Genomic DNA, 18,662 nt, shown 5'->3' on the forward strand with positions numbered 1-18,662 from the left:
CAGAATGTCCCCTACTGGGCATGATTAAGGCATTGGTGGGCAAGCAATCAGGAGTTCACTCTCTTTATTTCTGCCTGTTGTTTGCCTTTTTCTTAGTGGTCAAAGTCTTGGTGCTCTATCATCATTGGGATCTCAACTACTTTCATAACCCAGACACCTTGTCTCCATGAGCCTCTTAATATGATGGGCTTTCCCAGTTCGAACAGAAGAGGTGCCAATCTCATTCCAAATAATACTTTCGCACACAAAGGTTCAAAAACATACAAAAAGAAAAGTGAGCAAAAATGAACAGTAAGATGGGGCTGAAGACATGTGCTAAAGTGATTGATGTGGGAGTTGTTAAGGGAACAATTAATGATCTTATGGGCCACTAGGATAGTAAGCCATCATTATTGCAAAATGCTCATAGCCCTTCAAATTTTCTATTTGATCACTAATTTAGGGCTTAGGAATTGAACACCAATGCAGGGCCCCAATCTCAGATTGGGTGGCGATAGCAATTGCATCAAGAGAAGTAATAGTGATAATAGTAATAGTGGCAGCAGCAGCACCACCACCACCACCACCAACAACAACAACAACAACAGTGAATGACAATGATACTGTTGATTAAAAAAATTGCAAAAAGCGCAAAAAAAATTACCTAACCAAAGGGTGCCACAACAATATTGCTCCTTCCAAAGAATCATTTTGTATGATCCAGACAACAGAAAGTGGTAATCCAAATAATATTAATCAGCTAAGAAAAATAAAGCTTGTCTTCTCATCTTCTAGATTAGATCTCAAGAATGAAAATGAAAGACCAATTTCTATTCCATTTACATGTAATATAACCAATATGATATTTCACTATCCAAGTTCAGCAGGTTGTCCATTTGTTCAAGTTTAAAGGCAATCAAAACTCTGTTCTACTTAGTTCTGCAAAAAATAAAGATTGCATTAATTTCTTTCTTTATTCAGCCAATATGCAGTTTCTGCTACTAATAGCATACATTCGAGTACAGTGAATAGTTTGTTGCTGAAATTATAATTACAGGATATATGGCTTGTGGTCTTTACTTCTATCTATTTGTGTATATATATATGTTACAAACACATGCAGGAATCAATTTGCAATTTTCCTTGTTTGCTAATTTGGATATGGATATGTCTGCCTGAAATGCCTCATATCTTAGAGGCATCAGAAGTAACTCGGCTCAAGGCAATAGCAGTCTTTGATCCAGATGGACGACCTAAATGCTTGCTTATAAAATCCCCAGCAGAGAGGAGTTTTGGTAGATCGACATTGGTTTTCACCCCAAGCCCATTAAGCATGTAGACAACGTCTTCAGTGGCAACATTGCCTGACGCTCCCTTAGCATATGGGCACCCACCTAAACCAGCAATAGATGAGTCCACTGTGCTAATCCCCATCTGTTAAAAGCAAAAATATTGTTATTGAGATCGATACATTTGCCAATAGGAAATAAATAAAAACAATAAAGATGCATTTGCGAAATTTGCATTGAGCATGAATACAGAAAATATAAAATTTTCAGCTCTAATGTATTCATTTCTGCTAAATACTGGATATTTAGCATTCCATCAGGAGATAACTATAGACTAATCCAAATTAAGCACAGCATATTGCAAGAGGTGGCTGAAATTAGATATAGCTTAATAAGCAATGCATATAAATACTCCATCAGCATATTGCACAGGCTATTTATCATAATCCAAATCCAACGCATACCTGGAGGGAAACCAAAATATTTGGAAGAGATTGCCCATATGTATCATGAAAGTGGACAGCAAGCTTCTTAACAGGAACAACAGCCATTACAGCTTCAAGCATGGGAATTACAGTCCCTGTTTCAAACAAAAATTAAAGTGAGGAAAACAAAGAAAAGGTAGTCACAAGAACAAATTGGAACCAATAAATAGCACAAGGTAATATTTGAAAAGTGAAAAGAATTATGTTCCTGAAAATGGTAATGCAGATTTTTCTTGCCCAAAAAAAAGTAATTTGATCGCTCCATCATAAGCTCTACAGTACACATGTATGTTACATTCTTCATACTTGCTGTTAACATCAATCCAATTATAGTTGCCAACAAATATTGCAAAACAAAAGCACAATATATATACTCAAAATGAGTGCTGATTTTGAGATGGAAAAGTAGCAGAAAAGAGCATATATGTTGCCAATATAGGAAAAGGACGTGAAAGTAATACTAAAAACCAAAGAATTGCTAAAATACTTGCAAAAACAACTTGAATTGCTAAATAAGAAGGTAATCCAGTAATGCAACATGACTATTTTATAACAAGAGTTCAATATATATATATATATATATATATATATATATTGGAATTCAAAGGCAATAGACCTTCTAGAGTGAATAATGGTATAATCGAATAGCCAAAACAGAGCATCAAGAGATTTCCAGGCAAATAACAGTAGCATCAACCATACAACTGAGCACAGACGTGTGTATGAGAGATTATAACTTTAAGCAAGAGTCAGTTTAAAACATTACCACATGTACCAACACCAATTGTATCACATATATATATATATATATATATATATATATATATATATATATAAGTTGGAATTCAAAGGCAATAGACCTTCTAGAGTGAATTATGGTATAATCGAATAGCCAAAACAGAGCATCAAGAGATTTCCAGGCAAATAACAGTAGCATCAACCATACAACTGAGCACAGACGTGTGTATGAGAGATTATAACTTTAAGCAAGAGTCAGTTTAAAACATTACCACATGTACCAACACCAATTGTATCATATATATATATATATATATATATATATATATATATATGTTGGAATTCAAAGGCAATAGACCTTCTAGAGTGAATTATGGTATAATCGAATAGCCAAAACAGAGCATCAAGAGATTTCCAGGCAAATAACAGTAGTATCAACCATACAACTGAGCACAGACGTGTGTATGAGAGATTATAACTTTAAGCAAGAGTCAGTTTAAAACATTACCACATGTACCAACACCAATTGTATCACCGAGAGAAATTTCAAAGCAATCCATGTCATAAAGTTCCTTTGCCACATATGCCACTTTTGAAGGAGAAATTGCTCCCTCCACAGGACATCCAACAACGCATGATACATACCTACAAAAGTATTCAAAACCCAATAAAAAATTATACTTGGCTTGATCTTTGTTTTCAACAGAGGCATCATAACATAAATCCACCTATAGGGAAACAATGCTAACGTGCCATAAAATAAAGAAGCCAGTATCAACATATGGTGATGCAGATAAAGTAAAAAAGATTTGATCTCCCAAGAAATTTCAAGGTGGAGAGAAGGTAAAAGGCAAAAGAAGCCGTACCCACGAACAGGAATTCCAAGCTCTTTAGCAGCACGAGTAACAGCACGATAACGAGCAAGACTCTCTTCAATGCTACAATTTATGTTTGACTTCGAAAATGACTCAGAAGCTGATGCAAAAACTGCTACTTCCTTAGCACCAGCAGCAACAGCTGCTTCAAATCCCTAGAAAATGATTTAGCAGACCAGAAGATTCCTATTAGATCCATTATGACATTCTTAGATTGCTTGCAAGTGTACTGGTAACAAAGATACGCACTTTTAGATTAGGTGTCAGAACAGGCAGTCTAGAGCCCTCCAAACTTTGAACTGCTTTCATCACATCTCTTGCATCTGCTAACTGTTTAAGGGCACCAAAAAAGGAGCCAGAATAAAGAAAATAAGTCAGGCAGTCATATTAATTTACTATAGCAGCAAGTTCATTAAAAACCAAACCAGCTCAACTAAACCTCAATGAACTTACAATGGAAGTGAGTTCATTCAGGTACGACTTATAAAAAATAAACTACTATTGAAATCACAGAGAGGGTGAGAGAGAAAATGACTTTTACACTACAATCATGATTGCATTTTAGAAACAAAAATGTTCTTTCACATGTGAGCATATACTGATTTCCCAAAAGATAGTGATGCTGTTCAAACCACATAATATTTAGGTATTCACCAGCATGAAATTAAAAAATTTGACAAATAACATACCTAAAACTATGTTTGAGGAAAGAGAAGTGCAGGGGTGAAAATGGAGGGAGAGAACAAGAGAGGGTGTAAATTAGTTTCACCCCTCTTGTTTGAATGGGAAGAAAAGGAGTAAAAGGTGCAAGTTAGGTTTTTATGTTCAGATTATGTGTATACTGTATCCTTAGCATTTTAATGAGTTATTTAAAGTAGAATAGTATGGATAAATAAGTATTGTCATCCCATTTTCACCCATATGTGCAAAAGTTTTAGTGGGCCCTGCTCATCTGTTCCCCTTCACCCCGCACCGGTACTCTCCCCCACCCACCCAACACCCCACCCACACACCCCCCACACCCAACCCAACACACCCCCCCGCCCCCCCCCCCGAACCCCCAACTTTCTCCTCCAAGAGAAAAAGGTAAAACCATAAGTCCTCACAATTTCAGCCCTGCAAAATTATACCATAAGTAAAACCAAATTAATTTTCAGAATCATCAGTCCAATTTTAGATAAACAATATAATCAAAGGGATCAATCATGTAATTGAACAAAATTTTTGCTTAGCATCGTCCTCCCTCCTTCCCTCATCCTCCACCCCTATAAATCTCTCCCTCTTCCCTTCGCTCTCTACCTTGCTGTCTCTCTTTGGATTTACCCCAATAGAAATTCCACCTTTGATCCTTCACTTCCCACTTATCTGTAAGTAGGGGTGTGCAAACGGTCGATTCTGTTCCGAACCAAACCGAACCGAACCGAAAACCGAAAATAAAAAATTTTAAAAACCAAACCAAACCGATTAATAAGAGAAAATCGAACCGAACCAAACCGATAAATATCGGTTCGGTTCGGTTTTAAACCGATCAAACCGAAATTTATAAATTGAGCATTTGATTTCCAACTGGATTCGGTTCGATTTTAAACCGATCAAACCTAAATCTTAGGGTTTGGTTCGGTTTTTTTTTATTTCCTTGATATATATATATATATATATATATTAATAATTTCGGTTTGGTTCAGTTTTTTTTTTATTTTTTATGAAAATAACCGAACCGATTAACCGAAATTATCAAAAATTATAAACCGAACTGATTGAACCGAATTAGCTCGGTTCGGTTCGGTTTTTCGGTTTAAGCCGAAAACTGCTCTCCCCTATCTGTAAGGGACTCCACAGGGGATGCTACACTAGCCCCACAGGAAGGAAAAAATAAAGCAGGTAGCAATCCTAAGAAAGAGGCCATCCAAGAAGTGAGGCAACATAACTTTCTAAAGAGAAAACATAGATAACTGACAGATGGTACTTCATTAAGCAGGAATGATCATTGATTAGTGAACAAAACATAATCTATTAACCAATATTGTTCTCTGTACATTAGGATGTAAGCTGGTCACAAACAAGAACTGGAAAGGATGAGAAACAGAAGAGCTGAGGAGGGCTCAGAGATTCATGACTAAACAGAGGTCATAGAAAAAAAAAATTAAAAAAAGCTCATTCAACACAGAGAATAGAACAAGGATAGAGTGCTTGTTCGTGAAAAACTGAAAGTATATTTGTTGAAAAATAATGGCAAGACAAGGTCCATAAGTAGCTTCTATAAATAATTATTTAGTAATCATAGAGCTAATATAAAGATTTGTGGAGGCAATTGGCCATAATCTTTAGTCAGATATGTGCACACAGCCACACGCGCACACACATATGCTTTTAAGATTATAATTGAGTTGTGTTAATTATACCTAAAACCATCACATTTATAAAGCACTGGTAGAGCAAGATTTAAAAAAATAAAGCTAAAAGAAGAAGACGTACAAAATTGAGACTAAATTACCTGAGGAACCCATTTGGGTGATACAAAACTTGTAGCCTCAACAACTGGCAACCCAGAAGAGACTAGTCTGTGAATCAATTCAATCTTTACATCTGTAGGTACAATATTTTTCTCATTTTGTAGTCCATCTCTTGGACCAACTTCTACTATCTTCACAAACTTTGGTATGCCCTTCCAAAACTGGTTTGTCCAAATAACATAAAAAGTTCACAATTTAAATAAGTTGAACAAATGGTAGAATAAAGTACTTAAACTATGATTCAAAAAAGTTAATAGGACAAATGCAATCATGGCATGAAATCAATACAGAAAATACACTTACTAAATAAAAGACAATAAACACAATCATCAATAACTTACCAAGACAGAAAAAATAAAGCTTTGCTTAAAAGTTATTTAATCACCTTATTTGTTAAATCCCGCGTGTCGTTGTCATTGGACTTGGAGTTGTATTGACGATCTGGAAAGCACCGTGAGTCCCAAACTGTTCCACACACTGCGTGGTTCCTGCCTAAGCTCATGGTTCTTTGACCATAGGAATTACCATGGGACAAATCCCTGGTATGTCTTTTCCAAGGAAATGTCTCTCTTGTATACTCCTCATAATCTTCCCTGCATATGAATAGAGGCTTAAGGATTTGTAATTAATAAGCAAGATGAAAAAAAAAAAATTAATAACTCAAATCTAATAGCTTTAATTATGCACAGGAAACAGGTTATACAATATTAAGTGAGAAACAGCAATGAACTTGACTTATAAGCCCTAAAATAATGAAACAGAAAACTCAGATAAAATTTGGTGTGCTTTCTGATATTTTTGGAAAATATTTGCCTTTGCTATTAAGGAGGAACAAAGACATGTTCTTTTATATCCATAGTGGTGATCAGGCAGTTATGGATCATCAACAAAGATAGTGGCAGTGGTTCATAAAGGCTATGATGGTGATGCCAGTTCATTAATATATAGTCTCTACAACCCCTGTTTGATGTTCACTTACTCGCAACTGTTGGATGAGCTGCAACTCCTTCCTTCAATCCAGCAACTTCCCATTCCCATTTCATCAGCACTGGGACGACAAGCACCAGATGAGAACCTTTGAATCATGTCAACAGTACTCATGCTTGGCAACTTGTCAAAGCCAAGTGGCTCTTCCAAACTCGACATTTCTGCAGTAAATGCAAATAAATGGAACTGTAATTAAGGCACAAAATTAATTTAATGTTTTGTTAAGAATGCTTATAGAAAACCTTTACTGCAAGTATTCAGTCAGTAACAACTTGAATATGCAGATCATAACAAAAGACTATTCAAATTTATTAAAACAAATTTAGCACCTGATTCCAGCATGAGAAAATTCCTAAATGTAATTTAACATCTTGATCAAGCATATATTGCTAAAAGAATTCATTTCACTTCACCTTTTTAAAATAAAGGATCCAATACTTCCAATGAAAATATTATCAGTAAAATATATATATATATATATATATATATATATATATATATAAAAGAGTAGAACTCTTAAATTTAAGTAGATATAACAAAAATAGCCCGCAAGTCATGGTCAGGCCACAAACAACATAATTTCTTACAGTTAAATTCACTGATACATCATAAATGAAATAAATAGTAAACTTGTGTGGAAGTAGATTCTTCTAAACTCAAACAAGTTTTACATTGTCAATGCATTAACAAATTCCACTGAGAAAAAATATGCTATCTCTGACTTAAACCTTTTGCAGAGATGAAAAAATAAATGTTTGAAAACAATGGTTAATAAATGCCACAAGACTTTACAATGTCACAAAAAAAGGTCAAGGAATTATTAGATATTTGACAAAAGTATAAAGCAGAGCATATTAAGCCAACAAACTATTTGACTCTTTGCCAAATTTATGATGTATGCAATTTATTCCAAAATTTTCAAAAAATATAATCACTCTATAAATGGCAAATGACATTCAAGAGGCCTAAAGCATAATTTTTCCTCCAATCTGAATGAATCAAACAGATGCCATTGCTTAACATCTTAAAAGTTTAACACTTACTTAATTGAACAGAATACAATAAAAAATTTATAATGCATTTTGAAATGAGAAATTTTCACCAAATTCTCACACACCCTTGTCAATTATTTCCTTGTTCTTTGTCCATATTTCCAAATTCCTCTTTTCTTTTCCACACTTTTTCAGCAACAGATTTATATAATCCCAAGTCAAATTTGTGGTCCAATGTGAATAATCCACTACTTCTGCAACATAATGAACCTCAAGAGCAAAGGAGGCAAATTCTGGACAAGCAAGGCAAAAGAACTTGGGAACAAAAAATGACAAATGCAAGTTAATATGAGACATCTAAACAGAAATGCACATTATCCGATTGCAAAAGTTAAATGCACTTCTTGAAACTAGAATTAAAGAAAAGATAAATCAAAAGCAAAACTGCACTAAGAACACCAAAAACAACAGTAAATTGCTCGATAATCAAAACCAGCCACACATTGAATTCCAAAGCAAATCGCATACACTAACTATATTCATTAGCCGAAAAACAAAGCAAAACAAATTAACAACAATAATAATAAAAGGAAATTCACATTCGCTTCTCTATAGTTCCTTTGATAAAACCAATACAACAAACAAACAAAAATTTATAAAAAAATGTTTCAAAATCTTTTCCTCGGTTGTTTTATTTCCTCTCCTTTCCTCCAGTTTCTCGGGAGACAAACAGAACACGCATTGAATTGGAAAACAAATGAGACGTCAAAAGGAAACAAACCTGAATTGAAGGAAAAAGCTTGAAAGGAAAGAGTTAGGTTTCAGAGATTAATCTGTTGTTTAGCTAAAAAATTCAGTCATTCCTTGGGGTTAGATGAAAAGAAAGAGGAAGAAGAGAAGGTTAGACAACGTGAAGAAGGAGCCGCAAACTAAGTTTCGTTTTTATTTTTGGGAATATTTATTTTTAATTCACAATAATAATAATAATAATTTATTATTATTATTTTTTTGTTTTGAGGTTCGTGAAATAAATCGCCACACAAGAGATGTGGTGGTAGGTAGTTTTCTGTTGGGGGTTAGGTCTTCTTCCCACACTAGTTTTCTGCTCTTTATTTATTTTTTTTTATTATTTTAAAATAATAAAAAAAATTCTAATTGATTTTTGGACTCGTTTGCCCAATAAATATCTTTTTTTTTTTTTCTAAATTGCAATTTTTTTACGCATGGTTCTAGAAGTTGCAGCGTCAATTTTCAAGGTTTTTTTTTCTTTTGGAGTGGCTGCTAATGCGGCTTCGATACGCGTCCCCTATTTTTAATGAAAAAAAAAATGAACAATTATGCATACTTTTGTCTAATTATTTTTAAATTATGTTTTTTTTTTTTTTCTAAGATTTATTATTTAGAATATAATAATTGAGATATATATATATATATTTATTTATTTATTTATTTCTCCAATGCTGTGATGCCACGTTTATGAAGAGGAATATTGTATAGTTTTATGTGCATCACGGAATGATGGGCTAGAAAGATTTTGTAGCATGGCAAGTGTTAAATGGCATTCCAAGCAAAGGTCAATTTCAAAATTGAGGTCCAGATTACTTTGTTAGAATGTAAGCTGGCCCCACTATGACTGGATTTCAAAATTACATTAACATTAAATTGATAATTTTAATTTTGAAATTAAGAGGATTAGGAGATTTTAATTAAATTTAATCATTAAAATTATTTAAAATGAGAAAATATTCATTATATGGTCAAAATTAAATAATGATTCTAATTTAATTTAATTTGAATTTGATTAATTTTAGATTAATTTCAATTTTAAATTAAATTAATTTGATTTTAATTTTAAATTAAATCGTAATCACCTAAAATATAAAAGGGATTGAATGAGAAGTAGGTAAGCTTTCGGTTTCAAAATCAAAGATAAAAGCAATTGCCAAAAAAAAAAAATGGAATGCATTACTATTTATTATCTTTTAATGAAAGTGAAAATGACACATTCAAGCGAGGAAAGGGATAATTTTTTTTTCAGGGGGAATATTATTTGGTTTAAATAAAAAAATAAATTAATTAATATTTTAATTTTTTAAATTCATTTTTAAATTTTTAAAATTCAATTTTGAAAATAAAAGAGATAATGATTAATCAAAACAAATAAAAATATGATAATATTATTATGATGCAATTAAAATATAAACTTATAATGACAAAGAAGATGGCTTAGTCAGTAAAATTTAGTTGAAATATAAATGAAATAGAATAATATAATAATTAAAAACAACAGAGAGACTATTTTATCAAGTGGCCTATTGGCTCAGTGGGTTAGAGCGTCGTGTTAATAACGCGAAGGTCGCAGGTTCGAGACTTCCATCGGCCAATTTTATTTATGTTCTTTAAAAGCCTCATGCCACGCTTTTCGTTCAACGATAAAAACGATTTACTATTTTTTTCATTATTAATTTCATTTTAATGAATAAAATATCAAAAGAAATTAACATTTTAGTACAAAATCTGTTACAAATTTTAAAATAGAGTAATCCTCGTTTGTATGCAGGGGCGAAGCCACTAATAGGTCAAGGGAGGCATTAGGCTCCTCAGAAATTTTGAAATAATTAGGAGAATAAATGTCTTTTTAATAAAAATAAAAGTTAAATTACCTTAAATTTTTTTACTTTTAATAAAATTAACATTTATATATACATTTTTTTAAAAAATGTAATACTCAATTTTTTAATTTTATAGCAATCTACTTGTAAAATTAAAATATTATGTAATTAATCCTTATGATTTTGCTTTAAATAATATTTTAGTCCTTGAATTTTCATGTAAAAATTAACTTTTAATTTCTAAAAAAATCAAAGATAAGAGAATAAAATGTTAGTTTATCTTAAAAATAGACAAAAAGATTATTTAACATGAGTGAGGGATTAAGATGTAATAAAAAGATTAAATTTTATATTTTTTTTAAGAATAAAAATAATTTATTTTAATTCTTAAAAATTGAGTATGTAAGTGTGAATTTCACTAATTATTAGTAAGTGTAATAATTTCTTTAATATAAGAAATTTCTCTTCAGGTAAACGATATGTTTAGAGTTTTAACTAAAATTTAAAAAAAAAAATCTACATGAAAGATCACTAAGGATTTCTAATGTCGCGAATTTTTAAAGCTATTATTCTATTAAATATGTTTTAGAATAATAAAGTTAAAAATTTCAATTTAATTCTTAAATTTCTTAGCAAATTAATAATAAAAAATCAATTTTAGTACATTCTTTCTCTTTACCTTATTTAATCATTGTAACATTCTATTGAGTTTAGTGAATTTTTTTTAATAATAAAATTTAATGAGTTAATAAAAAATTTAGAAATATAGATATTTAGTTTTATGTAAAATTCTCCATAATTTCTTTTTTTTTTCTAATATCAAAATTGAGGTAATTGAAAGAAATAATTAATGCTCAAAAATTTTGACATGATAACAAATTTATCAATATAAAAAATGAAATTTTTTATCAATTTTTTAGAAAAATTGCGATTTTAATGTTCATAAGAGGATATATACATATTTCTATTATTCTTTAAAAAGATTATTAATCACTTTTTTATTATTTTTATTTTTATAAGAAAATATATGTATTTATTTTTATACAATTATTTAAAATGAGCCCCTAAATAAAATTTTTGACTTTGTCACTGTATATATGTACATACAACTTGCATACATGCCTCTTAAAAAATATATTAATTTCAACTTATTATAATTATTCTTTAGCAAATTATATTGATACCATAAGCTTAATTATTTTATGTTAATCAAATAAGAAAAATAAATAGGTTGTCTGTGTTTTTAATAACACTAAAACTAAAAAGTCGGTTAATTTCCATTGTTAATTACAATATTAAAATGACCCATCTCTTTTACGAGCATTTATATATATATATGGGATTTTTTTTTTCAAAACATTAGGAAAAGAAAAAAAAGAAATCTTGGTTATTTCCCAAAGAAAAAAAAAATTGGCCTAAAATGTTTTTCCAAAGGAATCTTAAATTGAAACAATCAATACATGGCACCTCTTTTTAGGATATTTGGTTGATTTCACTAAATAAAAAAGTATTTCAACAAAAGGACAAGAATTAAATAGATGATAATAAAGCTTAAAGAATCAAATAGATCAAAAGCATTTCAACAATTTATCTAGGGTTCATTACAAGCAAACTGGAAAAGAACGAAAATCCCCATCCCTCTGTATCTCCCCTGTATTTATAAGACATATATAGAGCATAAGACCCAGCAGATGCTTGACAATTCCAAGATAATGGATCAGTTCGACACCAAAGAAAACTGGAGGAGCGAATAGCAGGGAACATGCATGTTTGTCACACAATCAAAATCCACCAAGTGCTATACATTGATGATACATATAATATGTATTATTATTGACGAGAAACAGAACTAGGGTACAAAACCAATATCCTTGAAGTATTCATGCTCAAGAGCACTCCTAGCTGTAATTCTCTTGCTGGGATCCAAGCAGAGCATTTTCTGGCATGTTAAAAGCACATACATAAGCAAATGCAAGGACAGACATCACAGCAGAGATTCAAAATTAAGTTGCATAGAATCTGTACATCATTAATCATATAGATGGCATAATGCTCATAAAAAGCTGCCAAACAATCACAAGTGAACAAATTTTAATCTCAAGATTATAAAAATAACAAAATATTATATTAGTCGAACCCAAGCATCAGAAAAGAACGTGCTTTTCCCCCTCATTAAGAGCGAATGTTGTCATCAAGCCATTTCAGGTAATAATCAATTTATTTGGAAGACTCCACTAAATATACTCCAACTAGTTTGGGATTAAGGCTTAGTTGTTGTTGTAGATGCTGCACTGAATATACCTTCTAGTTGATGCATGTAGCACATTTAAACACAAGTTTAGTTGAAGGGTATAAGAGAGCTTTGTCATGGTTTGCAACTATAAGATTTGAACTTACAGTAAGAAGGTCAATGCCAGCCGTTTCAAGAGTTGGAACTACAGTTGCCAAGTCCTGTAAGGAAAACATGCATAAGAGTTGACAAGAAAAATAATATAGGCAAACGAAATATGAAAATTGAATAACATCACAAGCAAAGAACAAGACCTTAGGTGGCCACTTTGGGAAGGCAGACTTGAAGTCAGGCAAAGATGTCACCCCAGGCCATGTGTCCTCATTTGGAGTTCCCAAGACCCTGCATGTGAAAACAACATTAAACAGTAGAAACTTTGAATGCAAAATATAAACATAAATACCAACGAAACCATTGTAATTAACAAGATATAGCACCTGAAAATCTTGAATAGTTCATCAATCTCAGAGTCCCCAGGGAACAATGGCCGCTGATTCACCATCTCAGCAAATATACATCCCACTGACCACACATCGACCGGAGTTGAGTAATGTCGAGATCCGAGCAGAATCTCTGGTGCTCTATACCAGAGGGTTACCACCTAGAAAGATGATTCAGTGAACCCAGAAAGGCAAGTATCAAAGCATTGTAAATGTCAGTCACTAACACTGCCAATATTTCACATGTATTAGAAACTCATTGCTAATTGCTGTTTTCCTGTTCTAGAATCAAAAAAAGGGGGAAAATGTAAGAAAATGGATCTTTCGATGATGACAACAAACAAAAAGGGAAAAGCTGATATTCAGTTAGGGGCATAACAACTGATGATTAAGCAAATTTAAAATACTAAGTTCTATAAATTTCAGTGAAAAAAACAATATACTTTGGAGTGGCAATGAGCATCTGGACAATGAAGGTCAAGAAGCACAGGCCAAACAGCAATAACTCATATATTGGAGAGGCTATATAAAAGCATGTAGATATTAACAGTCTTTTCTTTTCCCTCTTCCTTCATTGGGTAAAATTCTAATTAACGTTCCATGGTTATTAAAGTTATCCTATTGGTTGTGAGAAGAGAAAGGACCTTAGATGCTTAGACTAGTCAAACTTTAGGAGAAGCAAGTGTTATTACATATATTGATACTTCTTCAATATTTTGACTAGTCAGACTAGTCAAAACACTCTGCACACTGCACTTCTTTTCACAATATTTAGATCTCTTTGTTCTCAGTTTGCAACAAAGAATTAAAATGTAACAACATTGAAGAAAAAATACTAGGAATTAGATTGCAACAGGTCAGATATCCTAATCAAGTATATATGGCAAGGCCAAGAAAACTAATTCCAGTGCGATTGATACCTCATGTGTAAATGTCCTAACAGGTATACCAAATGCTCTGGCCAATCCAAAATCCGCAAGCTTTAGTGCATTGGTACGACGATCTATAAGCAGATTTTGAGGTTTCAAATCTCGATGGAGAACTCTGTGAGAATGGCAGTAAGCAATGCCACGAAGTATTTGATAAAGGAATTGCTGCAAATAAAAGAAAATGATCAAATAATTATTCAATCATAATTAACACCACCACCATAATTATTCTTAGAATCAGAAGCTATATACATGAAAGATGTCTAGTGAAAAATGTTTGGGCAAGCTAACTTAAAAAGAAATAATGGTAATGTTAATAGAACCCCACAAAAAAAGATAGACAAACATATAACACAACCTCATGAATGTACTAAAAAAAAAAATGGTGTGTGTGCCTGGCGGTCAGAAAATCCTGGTTCCATCAGGCATGAAAATAATATAATAAATTGCTCATAATTTTAAGTTTTAAGGATTACATTACCTATAATTTCTGGAATTTTCAAAACTAACAGTAGGTCTTTCATATTACATAAATTAAAGCCAAAAACCGCTGATGGAACAAAGAGAAAGTGCTGGAAAAGGAAGAGGAAATGAGCCTCCAAATGGTAAAAAGAAAATATCACTCACTTTTATCAGACGAGGATTCTTAGCAAATTCAGGGCAAGAATCCATGTGCTTCTTCAAATCCAAGTCCAGATACTCAAAAACCAAATACAGTCGCTTCTCACTGTGCACCACATCCTGCAACCTGTCACCATAATATCAATTATATAACTTGTTACAAAATAAGGGGAAAAACATTAGAAAAGGAAAAGTGAGATTATTGAAAGATTTATATACAATTACTCCAAAGATAAACATAGAATATTTGGCTGGGGAAGAAAATATTAGTCAGCACCACTAGATCTTTTTCATATTCTCCCCATTTTTTTACATGTTTTGCCTAGTGAATGTCAACTGCTCAATTTTTGTGGCTTAAGTAGGGACAAGCCTCTGGGAAGTTGTTCCATGAATGCATGTATATATGCCGATTCTAATTAATCCACAAAGGCAAAAAGCCTCAAAGTGGTGAAATAGGTGAGAAAAAACTAAGAATTAGACAATAAAAACCTAAATACAAAATAATTTGCTTAATCATTTCAATTCATTGAAAAATAGGAGTAGCTTAAAGTAAAATAGTATTGGAACCTAAATACAAAATTAATTAAATGACAAATCTAAACAGCTATAAACTTTCAACAAGCAGGAATGGAAAATTATAGTTGCTGTTTGTATCAAAATTTCAATTAAATCACATAAGTAAATTTATCCAAGTCACTGGAGCATGCCCAGGTCAGGGTGCGAAACCTTGTCTCGTCAACAAAGAAGACTTATATTTCAAAATGGAAAGATGCGTGCAAAAATTGCAATGACATTGTTTTGCAGAAAAATATGGCTGTTGATTAACAGAACAAAAAGATGGAATAGGATTAATATCAGCAACCAGGACAGACTAGATCTACTCAAAGGCTTTATACACAAATATGATAGTCATTAAAAAAGCAGTTTGATGGGATGAATATGGCTGACGGAAAAGAATAGTGATATAGGAACTCATACCGTATGATCACTTAACAATCACAAGCCTTCCATACAATCAATTTTGAAATACATCACATGTAAAACCAATCAACATCAAAAACACACAAACAAGTCTGCATATTTTATCCAAATACTTCAGCAGAGGTTAAAGGAGCTCTTTTCCCACTTTAAAGAATATGCAATATACAGTGCACTTAGAAAGAAAATCCAGTTAGAAAATGAAATAAAACAAAATACAAGATTGACAGGAGGGAGGTCAGATACAATCTCCAACCTATGGTACAAGAGAAAAGTAAAGTGGCCAATATAAAAAGAGGCCTGTTTGGTTTGACTATTTTTTAAAATTTTATATATTTTCCCACTAAGTTGAAGGGCCAAAGTGTCATGTCCATGTCAAGGCATCCTTATCCAACAAAGCTACTTTAAGGAAAAGTGAAGGGTTGCTATAACTATGCTCCAAAGCTTAGTTTGATCAACTAAATAAACAAAACACCTGACAATGTTCCCATGCTGCATCTCTTTCAAGAGGGAAATTTCTCTAATTGCAGTGCTTGGAACACCTTCATCTTCCTGCTCCAAGCGTATTTTCTTCAGAGCTATAGTTTCATTGGTTACACGATCACGAGCCTTGTATACCACTCCATACGTTCCTTCTCCTATCTTTTCAACTTTCACATACTGTCATTTTTGAACAACATAATCAGTAAAACAATTACAAGAAAAATTAAAAGGTCCAGAAAAAAAAAATCACAATATACCCATTTATTACATGCACACAAGCACAAATCTTTTACTGACCTGGTCCATCCAGTCCGGTTCAAATGCCTCTGCAAAGGACTGCCACATGTAACAATGGATTTTAGGAAAATTTACAAATTAAGAAGAAAATAGTATGCATCACAGGACAAGAGCAAATCAAAGCAAACAAGTTAGTTTCTGCTGGGTAGCCATATTAAAACATTTTAAATCACTTTTTCCAATGGTGTTAGAACCCATTCATTTGGCCTGACAGTATGTTATATTCATATACAAGCAGCCTGTCCATTTGCATAGATAGATGCGTAAACTCCAACCTGTCTCATCAGGAACCAAACTTACATTTTTATGATGAACCAAGCATATTGACAGTTTGGACACCAAACTTTATCCAAATTATCATACCAACATAAAATTCTGGATCAGTTGATAAAACTTCAATAAACTATCCATTTGTCATGTAAAAGACCACCAAACATAACTGTGAACGTAATGTCAAATTTAGTTAGTTAAATAAAGCTTTAGGCTCAAATGTTTGCCTCAGAAGATAAAGCCTGCCTGCTAATGATTACACCTCACCATGGTGTGATCTGAAAGAGACGACAAACCAAAGTAACCATGCTTGTCAACTTATTAAACTCTAATTCTCACAACCAAATTAATCTTTTAATGAGGTCAAACTCAATAACACAGTTTCTGTCAAGAAACAATCCGTCAGATAGCTAAGATAAACTGCAAATATGCCAAGACCCATCAATGAGAGTACAAAAATTAGATTCAGGAATGGCATTGATAAACCAAATTGAAACTCACGCAAATAAGAATAAAAGAAATTAAGAAAAAAACAAAAATAAAACATAAAGTCCAGAAAATCCCCAAATTGATGGCAAGCCAACCATGGAATCACCCATTGCTTATACATAAAAGAAACCCTAAAGATATCACCAAAATTCCAACATACATTGCTGATCCGCTGGCATTTAAAGAGAAAGATAAAGAGAAATCCAGTACCTGGTCGCAATTGGAAACCCGAAATCAAGAATCTGGTCAACGGAATCTTTCAGTGACCGGAGAGAAGCGACGGCAGCAGATTGATTGATGGAGAGGATTTAGGTGAGTCCAGAGCTGCTGCTGCAACACTGAGGAGGTCAAGTGAAGGAGAAAGGAGTGGACTTGCCATATACTTTCTTTTTACTTTACCCTAATTTTCCATTTATTATTATTTTTTTACCATATCCCCATTTATTATTTTTTTTTACCATATCCTTAAAAAGAAAATCAAGATTTAACCATAGAAAAATAATATATTTGATTTTTATTTTTTTAAGATAAATAAAAAATTAACCGTTGATATATATATATATATATATATATATATATATATAAATCGATTTAAAAAATTAATTGAACTGATTAATTTCAAATAGTTTAATACATAATTTTTATTTTATAAATAAATAATTAATTAATCAATTAAAATGTATAAAATATATATATATATATATATATATACACTTTATAATGATAATAATGAATATAAAAATAAATTTTTGTTAAACAATAATTATTATTAAAATTTTTAGGAGTATGAATTTTAAACTACATAATTTTGATTAACTCTTATATAAATAAACTTAATTTTCATAAAAAAAAAATTAAATTTAAATTATAAATAATTATATTTAATAAATATATTTTAAATATTTTTATAAATAAAATTATTCACAAATCTATTTAACGAGTTTACTATGAAACTAACTAGCGAGTATGAAACAAGCTTACTTAGAAGCATTAACGAGCTAAATACTATTAAGTTTGAGCTTGGCTCATTTACTGAACGAGCCTAAAAATTAAACTCGAGCTTGGCTCATTTTTTAAATAAATCGAATTGAACCGAACTTTTGTCGAAATCTCAAGCAACTCGCGAGCTGCTTGGCTCATTTTCTTAGCCCAATAAATAAATGTGCGAGCATTTGAAAATTGAAATTGCCCACTAAATCTTAAATGATAAATATATAGAATTTAAATCCATTATTGATATATAAAAATGGTTTATAAAATTTAGGGTTGAAGGATTAAAATTATTTTTCTAAAACAAAAAAAAAATCATCTTAAATGCTATTAAAAAAATAATTAAAAAAATAATTTTATTATGTTAGTGTTTTTAAAATTAAAACTTATCAAATTTAATTTAAA

General features: G+C 31.7%; 2 protein-coding genes across 4 annotated transcripts; both read right to left on the reverse strand.

Moving 5' to 3' along the window:
* Positions 1 to 655: 655 nt before the first annotated feature.
* On the reverse strand, positions 656 to 8,842 carry LOC110662321 (hydroxymethylglutaryl-CoA lyase, mitochondrial). 2 transcript variants are annotated; one of them, XM_021821267.2, is made up of 10 exons: positions 8,640 to 8,842; positions 6,859 to 7,027; positions 6,265 to 6,472; positions 5,861 to 6,040; positions 3,616 to 3,696; positions 3,358 to 3,521; positions 3,000 to 3,136; positions 1,733 to 1,848; positions 1,155 to 1,413; positions 656 to 918 (listed from the first exon to the last, which is right to left on the reverse strand). In XM_021821267.2, exons 2-9 carry the CDS (start codon positions 7,023 to 7,025, stop codon positions 1,165 to 1,167), a joined length of 1,302 nt encoding a protein of 433 aa, XP_021676959.2. In that variant the 5' UTR covers positions 7,026 to 7,027; positions 8,640 to 8,842; the 3' UTR covers positions 656 to 918; positions 1,155 to 1,164. The 2 variants fall into 2 exon arrangements, with proteins under 2 accessions (XP_021676959.2, XP_021676956.2); XM_021821264.2 differs by lacking the exon at positions 656 to 918 and having other exon boundaries at positions 935 to 1,413; positions 8,640 to 8,840.
* A 3,163-nt stretch (positions 8,843 to 12,005) lies between these two features.
* LOC110662322 (cell division control protein 2 homolog A) lies at positions 12,006 to 17,644 on the reverse strand. 2 transcript variants are annotated; one of them, XM_058138606.1, is made up of 9 exons: positions 17,478 to 17,644; positions 16,509 to 16,547; positions 16,204 to 16,388; positions 14,757 to 14,877; positions 14,121 to 14,294; positions 13,198 to 13,361; positions 13,015 to 13,102; positions 12,868 to 12,921; positions 12,006 to 12,409 (listed from the first exon to the last, which is right to left on the reverse strand). In XM_058138606.1, exons 2-9 carry the CDS (start codon positions 16,515 to 16,517, stop codon positions 12,320 to 12,322), a joined length of 885 nt encoding a protein of 294 aa, XP_057994589.1. In that variant the 5' UTR covers positions 16,518 to 16,547; positions 17,478 to 17,644; the 3' UTR covers positions 12,006 to 12,319. The 2 variants fall into 2 exon arrangements, with proteins under 2 accessions (XP_057994589.1, XP_057994590.1); XM_058138607.1 differs by lacking the exon at positions 16,509 to 16,547 and having other exon boundaries at positions 17,478 to 17,643.
* Between the last annotated feature and the right edge of the window lie 1,018 nt (positions 17,645 to 18,662).

This window comes from Hevea brasiliensis, chromosome 16, assembly GCF_030052815.1.
Source record: "Hevea brasiliensis isolate MT/VB/25A 57/8 chromosome 16, ASM3005281v1, whole genome shotgun sequence".
NCBI lineage: Eukaryota > Viridiplantae > Streptophyta > Magnoliopsida > Malpighiales > Euphorbiaceae > Hevea > Hevea brasiliensis.

What these genes read in the sequence shown, in the direction of transcription:
- LOC110662322 (XM_058138606.1), bottom strand. An exon ending in TTAGGACATTTACACATGAG is followed by an intron (nt 13,362 to 14,120) that starts GTATCAATCGCA and finishes TCATCTTTCTAG; the next exon opens with GTGGTAACCCTCTGGTATAG. An exon ending in GAACTATTCAAGATTTTCAG is followed by an intron (nt 13,103 to 13,197) that starts GTGCTATATCTT and finishes TTTCACATGCAG; the next exon opens with GGTCTTGGGAACTCCAAATG.
- LOC110662321 (XM_021821267.2), bottom strand. Translation starts at nt 7,025, where the DNA reads ATGTCGAGTTTGGAAGAGCCACTTGGCTTTGACAAGTTGCCAAGCATG. An exon ending in AGCTCATCCAACAGTTGCGA is followed by an intron (nt 6,473 to 6,858) that starts GTAAGTGAACAT and finishes ATTCATATGCAG; the next exon opens with GGAAGATTATGAGGAGTATA. An exon ending in CGCGGGATTTAACAAATAAG is followed by an intron (nt 6,041 to 6,264) that starts GTGATTAAATAA and finishes TGGACAAACCAG; the next exon opens with TTTTGGAAGGGCATACCAAA.